The sequence below is a fragment of the Phascolarctos cinereus genome, unplaced genomic scaffold (genome assembly GCF_003287225.1).
Source record: "Phascolarctos cinereus isolate Bilbo 61053 unplaced genomic scaffold, phaCin_HiC Scaffold_9;HRSCAF=440, whole genome shotgun sequence".
Classification (NCBI taxonomy): domain Eukaryota; kingdom Metazoa; phylum Chordata; class Mammalia; order Diprotodontia; family Phascolarctidae; genus Phascolarctos; species Phascolarctos cinereus.
This window is the reverse complement of record NW_027556402.1, coordinates 146790803-146810176: the sequence shown is the minus strand read 5'-3', so window position 1 is coordinate 146810176 and position 19374 is coordinate 146790803. Positions and strand designations below refer to the sequence as shown.

The following is a 19374-nucleotide window of genomic DNA, read 5'->3' as shown; positions in this document are numbered from 1 at the left end:
AATGGAGGAGCTGAAATTTTAATATAGGCTTTCTGATTACAGATCTAGCGTTCTTTCTACAAAGATATCCATCCCTGCTTTGAGGATTGTCATAGATGTCATTAGTCTGTAGAACCTTCACTTGCTGTCATCACAGCTTGTGTTTCCTTCTAAGAATGAGACGGTAGAAGTGTATTCGATTTATTGGGAGAGAAGAAAGAGGAGTGTATAAATTTCCTCCGAAGATACCATCTTATCTCAGTTGTCTAGGGTTATCATGGACTTCTCAAAAACACAGTGCGTTAATAGAATCCATTAATATAATTAAATACGTAAGTTATGAGAGCTATGTAAAAGTGATCTGCAAAACTGAATACATTCCACTAGTAGTTTAAATGAGAATTTACTTCTTTTTAAAGAAAGTTCCTAAAAATGATGTCTTTAAAATGTTTGATTGCTATTTAATGCCCAAATGATGATCTTTATTTTTAGAGATTATATTTATTATAGATAGCTCTCTCAGGCTTGCAAAGCACTTTATTTACAATAACTTTATGAGATAGATTGCCAAACAGATTGGTTGAAAAGCTGGAATTATAACCCCATGTGTTCTGATTCCAGTTTTAGTGTTCTTCCTACTACATTATGCTATCTCTGGTAAAAAAAATCAATTAACTGCAAACTTGGACATTGTAAGATTTAGTTAACTGAATTTTTTTTCCTATATTTATCTGTTAAAATAAATAGGGAAGTATCAGCAAAACAACATGTTATTATGAATAGTTTTCAAAGAAAATTAGCAATGGAATTCATACTCGTGTCAAGAATGTTTGATACTTGAACACTGCAGTGAAAAGTGATTTTTTTAATGTTAATTTTGACATGCACTGAGTGATCATAGATTACCTAAGAAAGTTAAAAATGTTCTAAATTTGAAGTTTTAGAAAGAATATATTTATATTTTATAAAGATATTTTATAAGGATAAAAATCCCAAAATGTTTTTGGTGAATTCTGAGTCAACTAGAAAATCTAATTCCTTGGGTATTACAATTAAGCGAAGTTTTTCTGCACATAGCAAAGGTCTCAGGACATTTCTACCAAATAAAATTTCCCAAATGTTCAGGTGTTTAATTTGTTCTTTATATTAATAATTTCATTTTAAGTTGCATTAAAGTTATTAGTTCTCTCAGCAATGTTAGAGCCTGGGAAGAGAAAATGAAGAGGCCAGCTGACTTTACTGAAAAGATTTTAGAAGTTTTTGAATCAGAATACTTTTATTTATATACTTTAAAAAAATTCAAGCACACTCAGAAAACAATTGAAAGATTAAAAAGGTTTTTTGTCTTTGTTTTGTTGGCTTGGTTGTTTTCTTGGTACTTTTAGTACCAGTAAGTTTAAGTACCAGTACTTGAGTTTAATTTTTAAAATTATTGAGTAATCTCTGCTGTTTTTTAGAATATATAATTTTAGAGTGGTTCTGATAATCTACTCCATTTATGCTAATTTCCCCAAAATTGAAATTCATAAAAGACCAGATAAATAATGTTTTTGAATTCAACAAATTTAAAACAATTCAACAAATGGGCTTTGGGTCTAGGGGCCAAGCCTAAAATTCAGGAACTAAATGATTTTCAGTTTTCCAGGGGGCAAAAAAACTGCAAAATCAGTGAAAGGTAGTTATGTGATTTTTTGTAACATTGGTTCTCAACTCAGGTCAAAACCCAAATTAGGTTCTATAGGGATATATTCTACAAAAGAATCCGCCATAGTAACCAGCACTACGTCCTCCTAACCTTTTTATCTCTTTCAAACTTTTAACTGACTTGGAACAGGTATGACGGTAGCTGAGAGAACTTGGCTTCTTGTTTCTCCATGAATCAAGTGGTAATCTTTAGTGCTTCTGATTTCAATGGAAGTTATCATCATAATAAATACCAGCTTACTTTTTGGTAAGGCTGTATTGAAAATATTTGGTTGTCTGGTAAGCTTGTAGTAAAGAGAAAATGTGGAAACTGGTGAAAAACCCAAAGTTTTCTATAAAGCTTTAAAAGAGATCAAGATAAAATTCAGTGGAGATCATTGTCCTTGTAGTTTTACTAAAGTACTGGATATAATATAAATACAGGCTATCCTTCATTTGCCAAATCTTGCCATTTCTACCTCTAAACACATCTCAGTCATTTCTCTCTACTGACCACTTCCTTTGCAGCAGTCTCTTAATTGATCTCCCTGCCCCACATCTCTCCCTAATAAAGTCCATCCTCAGCTGCCAAAGTGATTTTTCCATGCCATTTCCCCTGCTTAATAAATTCTGTTGGCTCTCCACCACTTTTAGGATAAAATATAAATTATTTTATTAAGCTTGTAAAGCCTTTTACAACTTGATCCTAATATAATTGCACTTTATTCTCCTCCCTAACATATCCATCCCCACTCCACCCTCCACTCTTCAATATAGCCAAACTGTTCTTTGTTCTTCACATACCACACTCCATTAATTATCCAAATGCTTTCACTCTATCTCCCATGCCTGGAATTCACTACCTCACTACATCTGCTTCATAGCATCCCTTCTTCCTTCAAGATGCAACCCAGGCATGACATTGTATATGAAACCTTTCCCCCTGCTTCACTACTTGGTGTTTAAATACTTTGTTTTATTGAATATATATTTTTTCTGTCTATCTCTCTCTTTCATTCTTTGTGTGTGTATACACACACACATATACACACACACCCTTAGAATAATGGAGTTAGCATGTAAGTGCCTTGAAAGTAAGAATTATTTCATTCTTTTTCATTCTTCATATTTAAATGCATGGTATCTAGTTCATAGAACAAGTATATAGTATGTATTTAATTTATTGGTTGATTGGAAAACATTTGATAGTTGTAGTGTATCATAGACTGAATTTGAGATGGCAATATATTGCTAATTATTTTTAAAGCATTTTAAAATATGATATTATGGTATCTATCAGGGCATAAAATAATCTTTTCTTTAGACTTCAGTTAGAATAAAACTAAATGTGTGTAAGGGTAATGAGTTGTTTATTTGTTTGGTTTTTTTTCAAGGCTCCTGAAAAGCTAGAGGGTTCAGGAAATTGCAGCAGAGACAATAAACAAGATAAAAATGGACTCTTGCGAAAGATTAAGGTGTCTAGGGTGATTTTGTGAGAAAAAGAATGGTAGAGGAAAATTTAATGACAAAGGCAACAAAGAGAAAGCCTCTCCATGGTGAACTGAACATAGAGTAATTATATTAAATTAGAATGAAAATATTAAATACACAATCACCCAGAAACTTCAGCATCTTTTCATGCTTTTCAAAGCTGAGATTTGGAACTTTCAGTCATCAGGCATTTATTAAGCATCTGTGCTACTCACCTTACTGGGTGCTATATTCTGTAGGGGAGGCAAGAAGTACATATATAAGAATAAATATTTTTCTTTTTATCTTCATCTAGACCTGTAATTTCATTGCTGTATCACTTCTGTAAGGAACTCCCAGTGAGGAAACACTGTATCAGTCTTTGTCAGCAAGTGCTCTGCAATTTTTAGTTTTAGAGAATTTGTACAGTATGTGGTACAGGTGAGGCCTGAAAGCGCAAGTCTAACTGAATCTAAAGCCAATCCCTAATTAACTATGCTGTGTTGCCTATCATACAAAATATAAATGAAATAAGTACAAGTTAATTTGAATTGTGTGGTCATTAGGAACTGGGGTAGAGGTAGGGCAATAAGGAAAAGACTCATGTTGGTTGAGCTAAGCCTGAAGGAATCTAGGGATTCTAAGGAGGTGGGGGATGATGAAGGGACGCCTTCCAGGCATTAAGGTTTAGCTGTTGCCAAAGAATGAATTAATATATCCTGATTTTGATTTATTTTTTTTATTTTTAGTTAATATATCCTGTCTCTAGATTTATTTTCTTTTATTGGGCCCTCATTTGAGTCTTTTAGTGAGGAGAAAATTCTTCTTGAGTCAGTCAGTCACCCAGCATTAAGCACCTGTAAGTCAGTCTCTGCTAAGCACTAACAATAAAAAGAAGGGCAAAAGAAAGTCCTTGCTGTCAGGGAGCTCACAATCTAATAGTTGAGACAGCATTCAAATAATTATATACAAAAATCTATGTATACAACATAAATTGGAGAATATCCGTGGAGGGAAGGCATTAGCATTGAGGTTTTGAAAGTAGGAAAGGCTTCTTGCTGAAGGTAGAACTTTAGCTGAGACTTGAAGGAAGTTAGGAGATGGAGATGAGGAAGAAGAGACTTCCACTTATGAAAAAGAGCCAGCAAAAATGTCCAGAGTTGGAGGACAGAGGAGAATCTTAAGCAAGGAGGCCATTATTACTTTGTTGGAGGAAATGTAGGAGTAAAAAGACTAGAAAGGTAGGTAGGCACCAGGTTATAGAGGGCTTTAAAAGCCAAATGAGAATTTTATATTTTATTCTAGAGGCAATAGAGAGCCCTAGAATTTATTAATAGAGATAAGGGTGAGATGGTCAGACTTGTACTTTAGGGGAATTATTTTGACACCTGAATAGAGATTGGACTATAGGTAGAGAAAGGCTTGAGGCAGGGAGACCAGCAAAGCAGGCAGTTACATGTGTGAGCTGTTACAAAGGTAGTACTTGGTAACTGACTGGATATGGGGCAGAGAGAGAAAATGAGATGTTTAGGATGATACCTGGATTACAAGCCTGTATGTCTGGGAGGGGAATAGTACATTTGACAGTTCAGTTTTGAACATGTTGAGTTTATAATGTTTATGAGACATCCAGTACAGGATGTTTAATAGGCGATAGAAGAAATGAGACTGTTGGTCAGGAGAGAGGTGAGGGCTGGACAAATAATGCTAAGAATCATCTGCATAGAGATGATAGTTGAAACCAAGAAAGTTTATGAGATCACCAAATGAAATAGTATAAAGGGACAAGAAGAGGTTTCAGGACAGAGCCTTGGAAGACACCGATGGTTAACGATTGTGACCTTTTTAATAAGCATTTATTAAATGCCTATTTATGTGTCAAGCACTATGCTGAGTGCTTTACGAATATTATCTCATTTGATCCTCACAACCCTCTGATGTAGGTACTTTTATTATCCTATTTTATTATCTCATTTTACAGTTGAGACTGAGGTTGGATGAAGATCTGGCAAAGGAGACCGAGAATTAAGAGTCAGAAATATAGGAGGAAAACCAATATGGTATCAAGAATAAAAGGGTGATTAGTAGTGTTAAAGGCTGCAGACAGGTTGGAAAAGGATGTGATTGAGTATATCCTTGATGCAAGTAGCTTCTTGTCTTTAGCCTCCTGTGTTCTGTAAATTCCAGAGAAGAGAAGTCTAGAGCGTATTGCGGAAATTAAGTTTTTGTAGTCCTCATTAGCTTCTTGTTGATGATGGCAGTATGTACCTCTGTACCAAATCCACACCAGAATTACTGATCATTTATATGCTATCAATCAATAAGATAATATTGAGTGCATACTTTGCAGAATTTATTTACTCATTTTTGATGTGGTATGTGTAGATGGTACTGAGAATTGCCTGAGGAGAAAAATACAATTTGGGGTAATTGATTTATTGTAGAATCAGTGTTCTTTTTTTATTTTTGGTGCTTTTTAAACATTTCTTGGCTTACAGAATTTGTTTGTAACCTGGTCCTGGGGTCTTCTTCTATTTCATATAACCTATCCCTTCCCTACCCACCCCCCACTCCCAAATCCATATGTCAATTTGGGTTCTTTATTGTGGCTATTGTGATACTTCTACTACTACCAGCAAATTAGTAAGTGTGAATTCACAAAAGCATACATGGAAAATCTTTAAAAATTGAAATGTATTGTGACTGGGAAGTGTCCCAATGGTAAATAAGCATTTCTAATTTTTTTTTTCTTCAAGAGCATCATCTTGTGGAATTTACAGTATGAGGCTTAAACTTGACGCACACTTTAATATAACGGCATATCTGTTTTTTCTTTTCTCTGCCAAAAAATTTATACCAGTATATTCAAACATTTGTCTTTTGTTTTTAGTCTATTAACCTTTACTTCCAATTGTTTCATTTTCTTTTAGTTGCTTTTCCTCATCTTCCTGGTTCTGCTCCTTCATGGCCTAGTCTTGTCGACACCACCAAGCAGTGGGACTACTATGCCAGGAGAGAGAAAGATAGAGAGCGAGAGAGAGAACGAGACCGAGAAAGAGATCGCGACCGTGATAGGGAAAGGGAACGTACCAGAGAAAGAGAGAGAGAACGTGACCACAGCCCAACACCAAGTGTATTCAACAGGTTGGTTGAGTATTCTTTAACTTATTCCTATTGTTAGACATACATCAGAGTTTAAATCCAAATAAACAGCTAGAAGTTTTAGGAAAAGAGTGAAAATTCTCAAAGGAAAAACTTTAAAACATGCGTTACAAATTACTTGCAAAAGGTTTTCAGGACAATGAAACTATTATAACTATTATAAGTATGAAGGAGATGCCTCTTTACCCAAGAATAGTGTTCATGGTGTTATCTTTCAAAAGGGAAAAAGAATAACACTGGAAATCTTAAGTCTTCTTTACTTCCAGTACCTAGAAAGCTGTAACATCAAGTAGCCATCTCTTTTATTTGTTCAAGCGCTTATTAAGTACCACCGATCTACGTACTGAGGTTACACAGACAAAAAAGAACAGTCACTGCCTTCAATGAACTTGCATTATGATGGGGTTGGAGGCGGGGATGGGGGCTAGAAATATTATATATGCAGGTGAATATATACAAAATGTATTTCAAGGGGAAGAACATTAGAGACAGCAGGAATCAGTTCTATTTCTTTTGAAGGCACCACCATTCTTCACCATCATCTAGCTTTATAGTCTTCCAGTATCATCATTGATAACTTTGTCCCCCATTATCTATAACCATTGGTGTGCAGTTATATCAGTCCCCACAACATCTCTCATATCCAGCCTGTTTTCTCCCACACATCTTCTGTTGCCTTCAGTGTACTTTTTCTCTAATTTGCCATCTACATAACTGCCAAAATAATCTTCCAGGGCACAGGCCTAACTAAGCAATTCCTCAAAATGCTCAAAACCATCAGTTTTGATGGCCTACCAGATAAAATAGAAACACCTTCACCTCTCACTTAAGGCCCAGTACAGTCAGGCTCCCACTTATTCTTATGTTTTTTTCAATACCGTTACAAACTTTACCTTCCACCAAACCATTACTGGCCATTTTCTGAGCTCAGTCTATCCCCAGCTTTTGTGCGTCTGTATAAGTTATTTTCCATGCCTTGAATTCACACCCTTTTTATTTCTCCTTCTCATAATCCTCATCTTTAAAGCCTTGATTTGAGTATCTGTGGTATACAAGGTATTATTCTAGCATCATCAAGTAAGTTTTTTTTAAAGTGGAATAAGCTCATAATAGTATCAATCTGTTTTTTTTAATAAGTTTTATTGCTCTTTTATTTCTATATCACCTAAGTGTCTTCCTGTATCCTTAACCTTTCCCCTTCCTAGAGAGTCATTTCATGTAACAGAAACTAAGAAAAAAAACAACCAGAAAAATTTATCAGTCCCTCAAAAAAATCTGAAAATGTATGCAATATTCTGTGTCTATAGACCTTTCACTTATGCAAGAGAGTGGAGGGTGGTGTCTTTTCATATCTCTTCTTAGTGACCATGCTTATTCTTTGTAATTTTGTAATATTCATCGTCAGTTATTTTGTGGTAATGGTTTTTTGCATTTACATTGTTGTCGTGTATATTGTTTTCTTGGCTCTGCTTCCTTTACTCTGCATTAGTTTATGTGTTTTCCCATGCTTCTCTGTATTCGTCTTTTCTTATAGCCCAATATTATTCCATTGCATTCCCATCCTACAATTTGTTTAGCCATTCCCTAGTCAGTGGGTATCTATTTTGCTTCCATTTCTTTGCTGATACAAAAAGTGTTGCTATAAATGTTTTGGTCTTTCTTTTTTATCATTGACCCACTTGGTATTCATTTCTAGTGTTGAAATCTCTGGAACAAAGGGTATAGATATTTTAATAACTTCATTTGCATAATTCCACATTGCTTTACCAAATGATCATACTGATCTGGGACACTTTTTGAAGAGTGAAATATTTTCTGGTAGGTGCATAACAAGTTTATCTAACATGCCAGGTAAGAGAGTAAAATGTAAAGAGAAATATTTGCATTTTTGTGAATCAGAAATTTTGTTGGCCTTAACTATTTTTTCTATAAGAAATCTGAAGCAGAATATCTGTCTTCTTTTTGTTATAAGAACCGCTGTCCACATATAACTTAGGAACAGTGGGAGATGCTCGGAGAACAGTTTTCAGGGGCTGTCCATTTTTTTGTTTGTATTGTTATTGAAATAATTTTGTTTTAAAGTTTTTTTGTTTTTAACATTCTTCTTAAACTGAATTCCAAATTCCCTTCCTCCTTTCTTCCCCTCTCCCAGCCACTGAGAAGGCAGACAATATGATATCAATTATACATGTGAAATTATGCAAAACATTTCTATATTGGCCAAATCCCTCCTTCCTCTCTTCCCTTCCCCCCCAAAAAAAGGTGGGAAAATTATACTTTCGTTACAAAATTGCTGGGACTATGCATAATGCCCTTTTGGTTCTTCTCACTTCACTTTGCATGAGTTCATGTAGGTCTTGCCATGTTTTTTCAGAAACCACACCCCTCTTCATTTCTTATAGCACATAGTACTCCATCACAATCCTGGACCACTACTTGTTAAGTCATTCCCCAGTTGATGAACATCCCCTTGATTTCCAGTTCTTTGCCACCACAAAAAGAACTGCTATAAATATTTTTGTACATATAGGTCCTTTTACTTTTTATTTGATCTCTTTGGGATACAGACCTAGTGGTGGTATTGCTGGGTCAAAGGATGTCAAAGGATGTGTGCAGTTTTGAGGCCCTTTGGGCCTAGTTCCAAACTGATCTCCAAAATGGTTAGATGAGTTCCCTACTCCACCAACAGTTCATTTGTGTTCCTATTTTTCCTTCATCCCCTGTAGCATTTGTCGTTTCTGCTAGGTATGGGGCACTACCTCAGAGTGGTTTTAATTTGCTTTTCTCTAATCAATAGTAATTGAAAGCATTTTTCATATGACTGTAGCTTTTATTTCTTCTTCTGAAAATTGCCTGTTCAAATCTTCTGACCATTTAATCAGTTGGGGAATGGTTCTAATTTTTTTGTGAATTTGACTCTGTTCTATACTATATGTATAGTTAAGAAATGAGGCCTTTATAAGAGAAATTTGCTGTGAAGTTTTTATATTCATCTATGTTACTTTTTAGCAAAATGTTTCCCTGATTATTACCTTTTAAATTTATTTTTGCTTTTGCTTTGTCTGAGATCATAATTGCTACTATCCCTGCCTTTTAAAGTTGTTGTTGTTGTTGTTGTTCAGCTGAAGCATATTTAATTCTGTTCCAACCCCTTCTTTTAACTCTGTATATCTTTCTTTTTCAAGGATGTTTCTTGTAAACAACATATTGTTGGATTCTGATTTCTAATCCATTTTGTTGTTTCCATTTTATGAGTGAGTTCATGCCATTCACATTCTGCAGTTACAATTACTGTGTATTTCCCTCCATCCTATTTTCATCTGTTTTTTTCTATTTTTATCCTATCCTTCCTCAAAAATCTGTTTTGCTTCTACCTCTACCTCCCTTAATCTTTCTTCCTTTTTGTCACACACTTTCCCCTTTTCTCTTAACCCCCCCTTCCCCTCTTATTTCCTTGTTGGGTAAGTTACATTTCTATATCCAACTGACAGAGAGAGAGACAGAGAGAGAGAAAAAAATATATATATATATATATATATATATATATTCTGTCTTTGAACCAATTCAATGAGAGTGAGGGTCAGGCATTGCCTGCCACCCCCATCTCCCCCTCCAATGTAAAAGTTCTTCCTTGTGTTCCTCTTTTATGTGAGAAAAATTTGCCCATTCTACCTCTTCCTTCTCCCAGTGCATTCCTTTTTTCCACCCCTTCATTTTTTTATCATTCTAACATAATTGACTCACATCCATGCCCTCTGTCTATATAAAATCCTTTTAACTGCCCTAATAATAATAATAAAGTTTCATAGGAATGTAAGGAATTTAACTTTGAGACACTTATAAATACTCTTTCATGTTTACCTTTTTATGCTTCTTTTTAGTCTTGTGTTTGAACATCTCATCTTCTATTCACCTCTTTCTTGTCTTTTCATCAGGGATACTTGATAGTCCTCTATTTCATTAAATATCTATTTTCCCCCCTGAAGTATTATACTTATTTTTGCTAGGTAGGTTATTTTTGGTTGTAATCCTAGCTCCTTTGCCTTCAGAAATACCACATTCTAAGCCTTCTGCTTCTTTAATGTGGATACTGCTAGATCTTGTGTAAGCCTGACTGTAGCTACATGATATTTGAATTATTTCTTTCTGGCTACTTGCAATATTTTCTCCTTGACCTGGGAATTCTGGAATTTGGCTATAATATTCCTGGGAGTTCTCATTTTGGGATCTCTTTCAGGAGGTGATCAGTGGATTCTTTCCATTTCTGTGTTACCCTCTGGATCTAAGATATCAGAGCAATTTTCCTTGATAATTTCTTTTTTCTTTTTCTTTTTTTTAGGCAGTTGGAGTTAAGTGATTTGCCCAGGGTCACACAGCTAATTAAGTGTCAAGTGTTTGGTCTGAGGCTGGATTTGAACTCAGGTCCTCCTGACTTCAGGGCCGGTGCTCTATCCACTGCACCACCTAGCTGCCCAATAATTTCTTGAAAAATTATGTCTAGGCTCTTTTTTGATTGTGGCTTTCAGGTAGTCCAATAATTCTTAAGTTCTATCTCCTTGATCTATTTTCTAGGTCAGTTTTGTTTTTCCAGTGAGATAGCTCATATTTTGTCCTATTTGTTTTTCATTCTTTTGACTCTGTTTTATTGTCTCTTGATGTTTCATGGAGTCATTACCTTCAATTTTCCCAATTTTGATTTTTAAGGAATTATTTTCTTTAGTTATATTTTGTATTCCTTTTTTTCCATTTGGTCAGTTGTGTTTTTTAAGGAGTTCTTTTCATCAGTAAAATTTTGTGACTCCTTTTCCATTTGTCCTAGTCTGCTTTTCAGAGAATTTTTTCCTTCAGTAAATTTTTGTGCCTTTTTAAACATTCATTCAGTTCTATTTTTTAAGATAACATTTTCTTCAGTATTTTTTTACCAAGCTGTTAATGCTTTTTTCATAATTTTCTTGCATCACTCTCATTTTTCTCTACCTCTCTTATCGCTAATTCTTCCAGAAATTCTTGTTGGGCTTGAGTCCAATTAGCATTTTTCTTTGGGGCTTTGGTTGTAGCTGTCACATTGTTTTCTTCTAAGTTTGTATCTTGGTTTTCCCTATTTTATTAACTTTTTATGGTCGTGTTTTTTTTTTGTTTGTGTTTTTGTTATTTGCTCATTTTTCAAGCCTATTTGTTGACTTTGTTCTGCCACTCCAAAATTTGATTTGAGGCATTTTAAAGTTGTTTAGAGGGGAATATTGAGAGAGTTCAGCTAGGTTGCCTCTAACACACCATTGTGGCTCTCACTTTATTTTAAAGTTAATAAATACCAACAAAAGAAGAAATAAAATTACAAACTTAAAACAATTTATGAATGTAAAAGTAAAATTTGTATTAAATGTGTAAATATAACATATTGCTATACGTTTGTTTTACAAAGCAGATCGAGGAGCACATAGAACAATTTATTGTGTTGCTTACAGGAAACATTTAATACCTGTGGTAACAGCTACATTAAATGTGTGCGTATTCATTCCTGTTTTGTTACCCTCAGGTTTTTTTTTACTTTCATCTTTTCATCCTGATCATGATTTCTAAGCTTTTATGTAATTTGTTTTTTACATTTATAGAGTAATTTGATGTGAGGAATATAATTTAGGTTATTTTCATAATTTTGTAACTGAAATAAACTATTTTGGATTTTATTTTTGAATTAACTAGTTAACTAGAATTTTGCAGCTGACTAGACCAAGTAATTGCTCAAAAGTTCTTTCCAGTCTTAGAATTTTATAGTTTTATCATTCTGCAATAAAGTCTTACAGGGCAATTTAATTCCCATTTGCCTTCTCTTTTACTTGAGTTGAGGATTTAGGCAGAGGATACACAATATGTTTCTTCTCTGTGCAGGTGCATATGCACCTACTATACCCTTGGGCAGATGATGACTAATTTTGATATACTGTCTGAAAGCCACAATTATTACTCCTTTATGCCTGCTATATTCTGAAGAAAGTGTTATAAGGATTCCCATATTTAAGTGATTCCAAGAAGCATTTCCCAGTTCATGCTTAGATTATAAAATTAAAAGGATTCAAATCAGAGTGTTTTTACTTTTTTCATGGCTAATATTGATCATGGAAAATATAAATGTCTGGCACATAATAGTTGCTTAATTGTAAATTTATTATGATCCAGTTTGGATGTGGAATTTGCAGAATAATAGTGGAATTATACTTCCTGGTGCTTCTACTCAAATTTAACCTCACCGGCCCACCACTATCTCCTCACCTGCCCCACAAATGGTAGTTCTTGTCTCCTATGGTGAAAGAATAATTTCTTTCCAGAGATAGAGGGAAGGTAACCTGGACGGGTTCAGTCTGGTCTCTGACCTGTTGCCTTGACCACACAGTGTTGAGCTTCTCTGTACCTCAAGTTCTCCAAGTATAAAATGAAAAATTGGTAGGAGAAAGCCTCAAAGGTCCCTTTTAGCTCTGGATTGATGATCCAGTTAGAATCATAGATGTTTCAGTATGTATGAATAATGCATTGGTGAAGAAGAGGACTTTTAAAAAATCTTAAGTGCTACTTAATTTTCAGTGAAAGAACATACATTAACAATTACATTAAGCCAATTTGAGAAAAGTGTAACGTTTAGGTTCCTGAGGTTCAGTACTAGCAGTCAGTGTTTACCTTTATCTGAGACTTTAGGGCATGATGGAAAAAAAAAATGTTTAAAGCCACAGAGAGAGAAATGTTAGGAGTATCGTGTAGGTCTGAATTGTCTCCAGTATATAAAACATACTTTAAAGGTCCAAATGAAGTATAAGAAAATGTAGTTCTTTCTGAAAACAGGCATTATATTGATAGACCATATAGTATGTGTGTTGTATTACAAATTACAGGGTCATTGTTTTAAGAAGTCCAGACCAGTTGTAACATCTGTTTTTCAGGCAGCTAAATTGAGGGCCAGAAAGAAGGCTGGTCATTCTAGGATGCTTGAAATGAGCTATAATGACTTCCAGGCCCAGAGAAACCTCTGTGTGGCTGCCAGAGTTATCAGTAAAAGGGGTGGGAGAAGAGGCCTTGGGTTTTGTGTGTGGGACTAAATTATCTACCATCTGTAGTGAAGCTGCTGCCATATGGCTACGTTTAGAAACTAAAGGACCTTATGCAAACAGAAGTTGGTTTTAGGGTAAGAGAGAGGGTTAAAAATGACAAATCATGAAGTAATTAACATGTGTTTAAAAAGAGAGGAAGAAAAAAGTTTTCCAGTTTAAGTCATTAAAAAAAGAACTTTTAACAAAAAGTTAACTAGCATCATGTCGTTTGCTGCTGTGATGATACTGTGTTTTATTTTGCAGATTTGATCATAATTTTCAAAATCTTCCTTTTTTAACAATCCTCACCCCACTCCCCCCCCCCAAATGCTTCTCACAAGAAGTAAATTAGGTGGGGTGTTTTGTTGCCAGAATTGAATGCTACTGGCAGTAAAATTACTACTATTACTATTGTCTCTTTTTAAAGAGATTAGTATTATTCTCACCTTATTATTCTTACTTTTGCCTTTCTCCCAACATCTTGCCTTTCTTCTACCAACATTGTACCAACTCAAACAGTTGTCTTATGTTGAGGTGTTGGAGTATGAAAGATAGGTACCACAATGAGACATAGAGGGAAATGAATCAAAGGTTAGAGATGTATGGGAAGAGAAGCAAAAGGGAGATGAAAGCAACATAATTATTTTTCTGTGGATTATTTTGGCCCTTTGTTGGAAAAGTTTTCAACCCATGCTGTAGGAATTCATCCTGAGAATTCTGATTTTCAGGATATTTTAATTTAATTTGGGTGAAAGTGACATCCAAGAGTTTTATGGCTCTTATATTTGAACTTCTGGAGAGTCAATGGTCAGATCATAATTATCTAAATAGTTTTTGTTAAATGTTCCAGTAACATTCAAACAAAAGAAACATTAGGCATATTTGTTTTATCAATATACTATTTATTAATACTTAATATTGTTTCCAAGTTAATAATTCTAAGGCCTCTATGATACCAGAAGTCCGATTTTCTTCTTCCAGGCTCCCTTCCTCTTCTCCCCTCATGAAACCACAATGTTTTTGGTGACCTACTTCAAACTTTTCTAAGTTGCAGCTTACTACCATGATATGCAAAAAGTAAATAGTTTGGCTAAGTTTTTTTTTCATTCAGTTGATTATAAAAAGTGTTTTAGTGAAGAGTTTTGTTAATTTTGTGAGACATAAGCATGATAACTTGATGTCAGTGCATCATTTCATTTATGAACTGCTTAAAAATAACTTCCTCTGAAGTATAGCACAGTGTATAGTTTGGAAGTCATTATCAATCATATATAATTTGCTCAGTTTTTCCCCTGCAGTTTTTTCTTTACTGTGTGGCACAGTTCATAAAAGCGCTGGTTCTGAACCTTCAGCAGGTCAGTTGCCTGTAACTGTAAAATGAAGAGGTTGAACTAGATGATATCAGAGTTCTTTCTAGCTCTGTTATCTTATGATCTTTTTTTTTTTTACCATGTATCTGTTTCAGATGGCAAAATAAATTTTAAAGCATTTAAATACTTTTTTATATAGGTAGGCTAACAATTATCAAATCATATTCATTGAAAAATCAACTTTAGTATATATGTTGTAGGATCACATTTAGAGCATGAAGTAACATTAGAGGTCATCTAAGTCAAATCATATTTTACAGATGAGGAAACTGAGATTGAAAGAGGTAATTTGGCTTGTTACATAAGTAAGTATTGGGTTGAAGTTTGCAATCGCCAGTTATGGAAACACTATTATTTCCTTAAATTTTGGCAAATGGAACTCCATGTTTTTGAGAATGTTCCCTTCTGAATTAATAGAAGAAATGTTCAGATATAAGTTGAAACCGAGTATTCTGGTTTATACAGTAGGTTTTGTCTTCTGCTATAAACATACCATTTCTCGTCTATTTGCCCCTTAACTCAGTGGAATTTCTGCTAAGGTTGAGTATCCTTCAGAATTGAAGTTTTGTGCACAGACTTGTTCTAATTACAAGAGCAATATGAAGAAAAGGGCCCATCATGATTAGAGAAAATAGTTTTTTTCCAAATCAAGATGCAAAAAAGTAGTAAATTTACAGGTTCAGTTTTGTGACTTCTGGATTATACAGATTTCTGATCAAAGTTTTTTGCCATTTCAAGCTAATCTTCTGGCTTTATGAATAAATTGTAAGATAAGGAATAGTGAGGCAGCTAGGTGGCACAGTGAGTGGGTAGAGTTCTGACCTTGGAGTCAGGAAGACCTGAATTCAAATGCGGCCTCAGACACTTGACACTTACTAGCTGTGTGGCCCTGGGCAAGTCACTTAGCCTTCATTGCCTCATGCAAAAAAAAAAGTATATATAATTTTTTCCTTACAGAGGCCTGTGGTATTATTCACTTGGAAAAAGCAGCTACGTTTTTATGCTGTCTAAAATACATGATACTGTGTTCTAGGAAATAAAGCCCCATCTCTTCACTCAAACCCTCATCCAGATTCATCTCCCTCTTCTCCAAACCTGTCACTTGCTACATTGACCCCTAGAAATATATAGGTCAAGAACTCACTTGCTGTTTTAACATCAGACTTTTGCTGTATGATATTTCCAGTAAGGAGGCATCAGGCCCACTTTTCTTGATTGGTAATATTTGCTTGTAAGTAGTATGTAATGACAACTATATATTATTTAATATACCTGCCCTTATTTGTTTATGTCTGGTAGTTTCGCAGCTAACTTTGTCCTTACTTCAATTCCAGTGATGAAGAACGATACAGATACAGAGAATATACAGAAAGAGGCTATGAGCGTCATCGAGCAAGTCGAGAAAAAGAAGAGCGACACAGAGAAAGAAGACACAGAGAAAAAGAGGAGACAAGACACAAGTCATCTAGAAGGTTTGTTCTTTAATTTAAAAAATGAAATGAATATGAAAGTAGTAGAAATCCATTGACTTGAAATATTAGAAAAATCATATAAACACTTCTAAATAATTAGTAGTATACATGCTGTTCTCTAAATCATTAAGAATAACCTGTTGAAACATAAAGCTTATTCGTAGCCATTAGATAGTGCATTCAAGCTTTTATTGTCCACAAATTTGGATGATATATGACATGAGGTATATAAAGGACAACACAGCACAGAATGTGAATTGGAAAATTAGAAGCATTGGCGGCATATGTATCTTTTTAAAGAGGTAATTAATGTAAGCAACTTAAAATGTCTTCTCTTTTTAAAAAGTATATATTCTGCTTTAAATTCATTGTTTAAATTCCACAACTGCTATTTCTTTTTATAATTGTGTCTTCTATAATTTAGGTTACATAAATAAGTATAATGTGAGTTAAAGAGTTTTGATTCTGGAGTTAACTGTGGTAAAAATATACATGCCTAAAGGTCATCTAGAAAAATGTGTCTCTTCAAAATGATGATGATCTGATTAGTGTTTTGTTTTTCCTTCATTCCCAAAGCACACAGAAACATTTTGATTTCATACAAGGAGATCTGGTTTCAAAACTCATCAGGTTCCAGTGTAAAAAATATTTTGAACACCAGTCGTTTTACGGTAGCTCTGACCTTTTTTTCCCCCCTTTTTTCTTTAGCAATAGCAGACGACGCCATGAAAGTGAAGAAGGGGACAGTCACAGGAGACACAAACACAAAAAATCGAAAAGGAGCAAAGAAGGAAAAGAAGCTGGCAGTGAACCTGCCCCAGAGCAAGAGAGCACTGAGGCAGCCCCTGCTGAATAGGCCTACAGTGCTTGTATTCATGCCAAAAACTGGCTGCTTTAAATCTTGTTATTTTTCTGGATAATGTTTAAGAAATTTCTGCTTAATCTTGTTCTGTTAGTATAAAGAGAAAAGGCTAATTTTTTTCCCAAAATAAAGTGAATTTTTCATGTCAAGTTTAGATTTGCTTGAATTTGTCAATCTTCTCTAGTATTTGAGAAATGAAAGGGAAGAAATCACTAGAGAGTATTGTGAACAAACCATTAAGCAAATTTAAAGAGGATGTTCCTTTCAAGTTAGAGACCAAGCTGGCTATCACTGTTAATGTATGTACACAAGCTAGCTAATTGAAGGTCATAGTTTTCATGAGCTAATCAGTTGCCTGTCACATGCCACACTACGAAAGTATCAAAGGCATATTTATATGGGCTTCAACAGGGAACATGTTATTTGCAAGTAAGTTTTTTCTTCCATATTAGAATGGAGCCATCTCTATTGACATAATAGGGCACTCATTTTGGTATTACAACTGTTCAGCAACAGATTGTTAGTATAAATTTGGGAATATAAACAAATGGGTTCGATGTGCCCTTGTATTTCCAAATCGGGAAAATCCATTTTTAAGGCAGTCTGGTAATTTTGTTGGAAATGACTTGACTTACATAGTTCCTAGCAGGCACATACACAGTAGTAACTTGTAACTTTGGCACAAGTTTGGACCTCTTCGTAGCCATCCAGAAGAGCCAGGATAAATTGGTTTTCTGTTACTAGTCCTTGGCCTACGCATTTGTGCAGTTTTTCATTGTTAATACTGCCTGTGGGTTGTGAACAAAAATAACCTTCGTTTTCATTTATAAATTTATAGACTTAAAAAAAGGTAAACTCATAATTCTAGGTACTGATGTGTTGACCCTAAAGTTAATATTGGTAGTTTTTGTAACAAATAACATGGCATTACAAAGAATGAGTTTATTTTTAATTATAGCAAGTTCAATTCATACAAAAAAATTTGAAAAATATTTGCTGCCTAGCTGATCATGAAAGGAAAATCTTGCTCTGATGTACTCTTCAGCTATTTGAGGTTAAAACTATAAATTTAATCCTCACATTGTTTCTGTGGTGTTTTATAATTGCCAGTTCTTTTTCTTGTTGATTTCTTAATCAAGTTGCATATAAATTTGAATACAATAAGGGGCACACAAGTTGTTCCAGCTAAAGGGTTTTTATTACATTATTATATAGAAAAATATAAACTTAGAGACATGAAATAATGAGTCTTTCACTTTGATGAAAAACTACTAATAGTTTTCGGGTTTTTCAAGAAGCATTCTTCTTGAGACTCTACTTTTCCTGACATGCAAGTTTACATTTTTCTTAATGTATCCCTCACAAAGTAAAGTTGAAAAAAAAATTCAAAATCTCATGTCAGATTTTAAATAGGTTGTTTGTGTTATGTTTTCCACTACAGCAAAACTTCTATAAAAAAGTTCCAGGCCAAGAGACAATAGTGAGAGTAATTCTTCCTTTCAGTTCTTTAAGCATCCTTGCCAAACAAGCGTGCATCATTCCTGATGTACTTCTACCATTGACAGCAAGAAGAATATCACCACATCTAGAAATACAGAGACACAATATGTTTATCCACAGTTAGTTATTTTAAGATTACTCTGCTAGTTTTAGTTCTCTCTTACATCAGTCAATGGTTTCATATCATCTTACTTTCCCATTAAAGTTATTTGACTCAAGTCTCAAGCCTTCTGCATACTTCTCGTATTTAAAGTATTGTAAAATACATTAGAGACAGGTTATATAACTTATCATCAAAAAAGGATGGTTATGCCCTTATTTTTCTATTCGAATGTGTTTATTTCTCTTTATTACTTAAATTCACATATGGTGGAAAGATTACTGGTTAACACATAAACCTGAAAATCTATATAGCCAGGCTTTTTTAAGTAGTATGGAACAAAGTATGCTCTCGCCCCAATCCTTCATAAAAAACCTGTGTATTTAGAAAGAAACTGAGGGAAAATTCTGCCAGAACAGAACCCCCTTCAGTTACCCATTCATCCTTACCTAATTCTTCCATCATTATATGCTGGTGTTCCTTCAACAATAGATTTAATAAAAAATGGTTTGTTCCCGCTGTATTCTTCATAACCTCCTACAATGCTGAAACCTAGACTTCCAGCTGTATTCCTTCGTAATATTACATCTTTGCAGCTGTACAAATACCTGAAATATCAATATGATTAATGTATACACAGAGTTAAGCGTAATTGCTGATGACTCTTAAGTCACCCTTGTGTTCCTCATATTTTTTA

The 19374-nt window shown here is 34.4% G+C and overlaps 2 protein-coding genes across 12 annotated transcripts in view; one reads left to right on the top strand and one right to left on the bottom strand.

The window, feature by feature from the left end:
• Positions 1-17226, top strand: part of FIP1L1 (factor interacting with PAPOLA and CPSF1) — a 103360-nt gene extending 86134 nt beyond the window's left edge. For all 8 annotated transcript variants that reach the window (XM_020990027.2, XM_020990044.2, XM_020990034.2 and 5 more), the window contains 3 exons: positions 6063-6276; positions 16078-16215; positions 16924-17226. In XM_020990027.2, the coding sequence (XP_020845686.1) occupies positions 6063-6276; positions 16078-16215; positions 16924-17071 (500 nt within the window). In that variant the 3' untranslated portion in view covers positions 17072-17226. The remainder of the gene's footprint in view (positions 1-6062; positions 6277-16077; positions 16216-16923) is intronic.
• An 89-nt stretch (positions 17227-17315) lies between these two features.
• Positions 17316-19374, bottom strand: part of LNX1 (ligand of numb-protein X 1) — a 228879-nt gene continuing 226820 nt past the window's right edge. For all 4 annotated transcript variants that reach the window (XM_020989954.2, XM_020989947.2, XM_020989971.2 and 1 more), the window contains 2 exons: positions 19127-19285; positions 17316-18662 (listed from right to left, as the gene is read on the bottom strand). In XM_020989954.2, the coding sequence (XP_020845613.1) occupies positions 18527-18662; positions 19127-19285 (295 nt within the window). In that variant the 3' untranslated portion in view covers positions 17316-18526. The remainder of the gene's footprint in view (positions 18663-19126; positions 19286-19374) is intronic.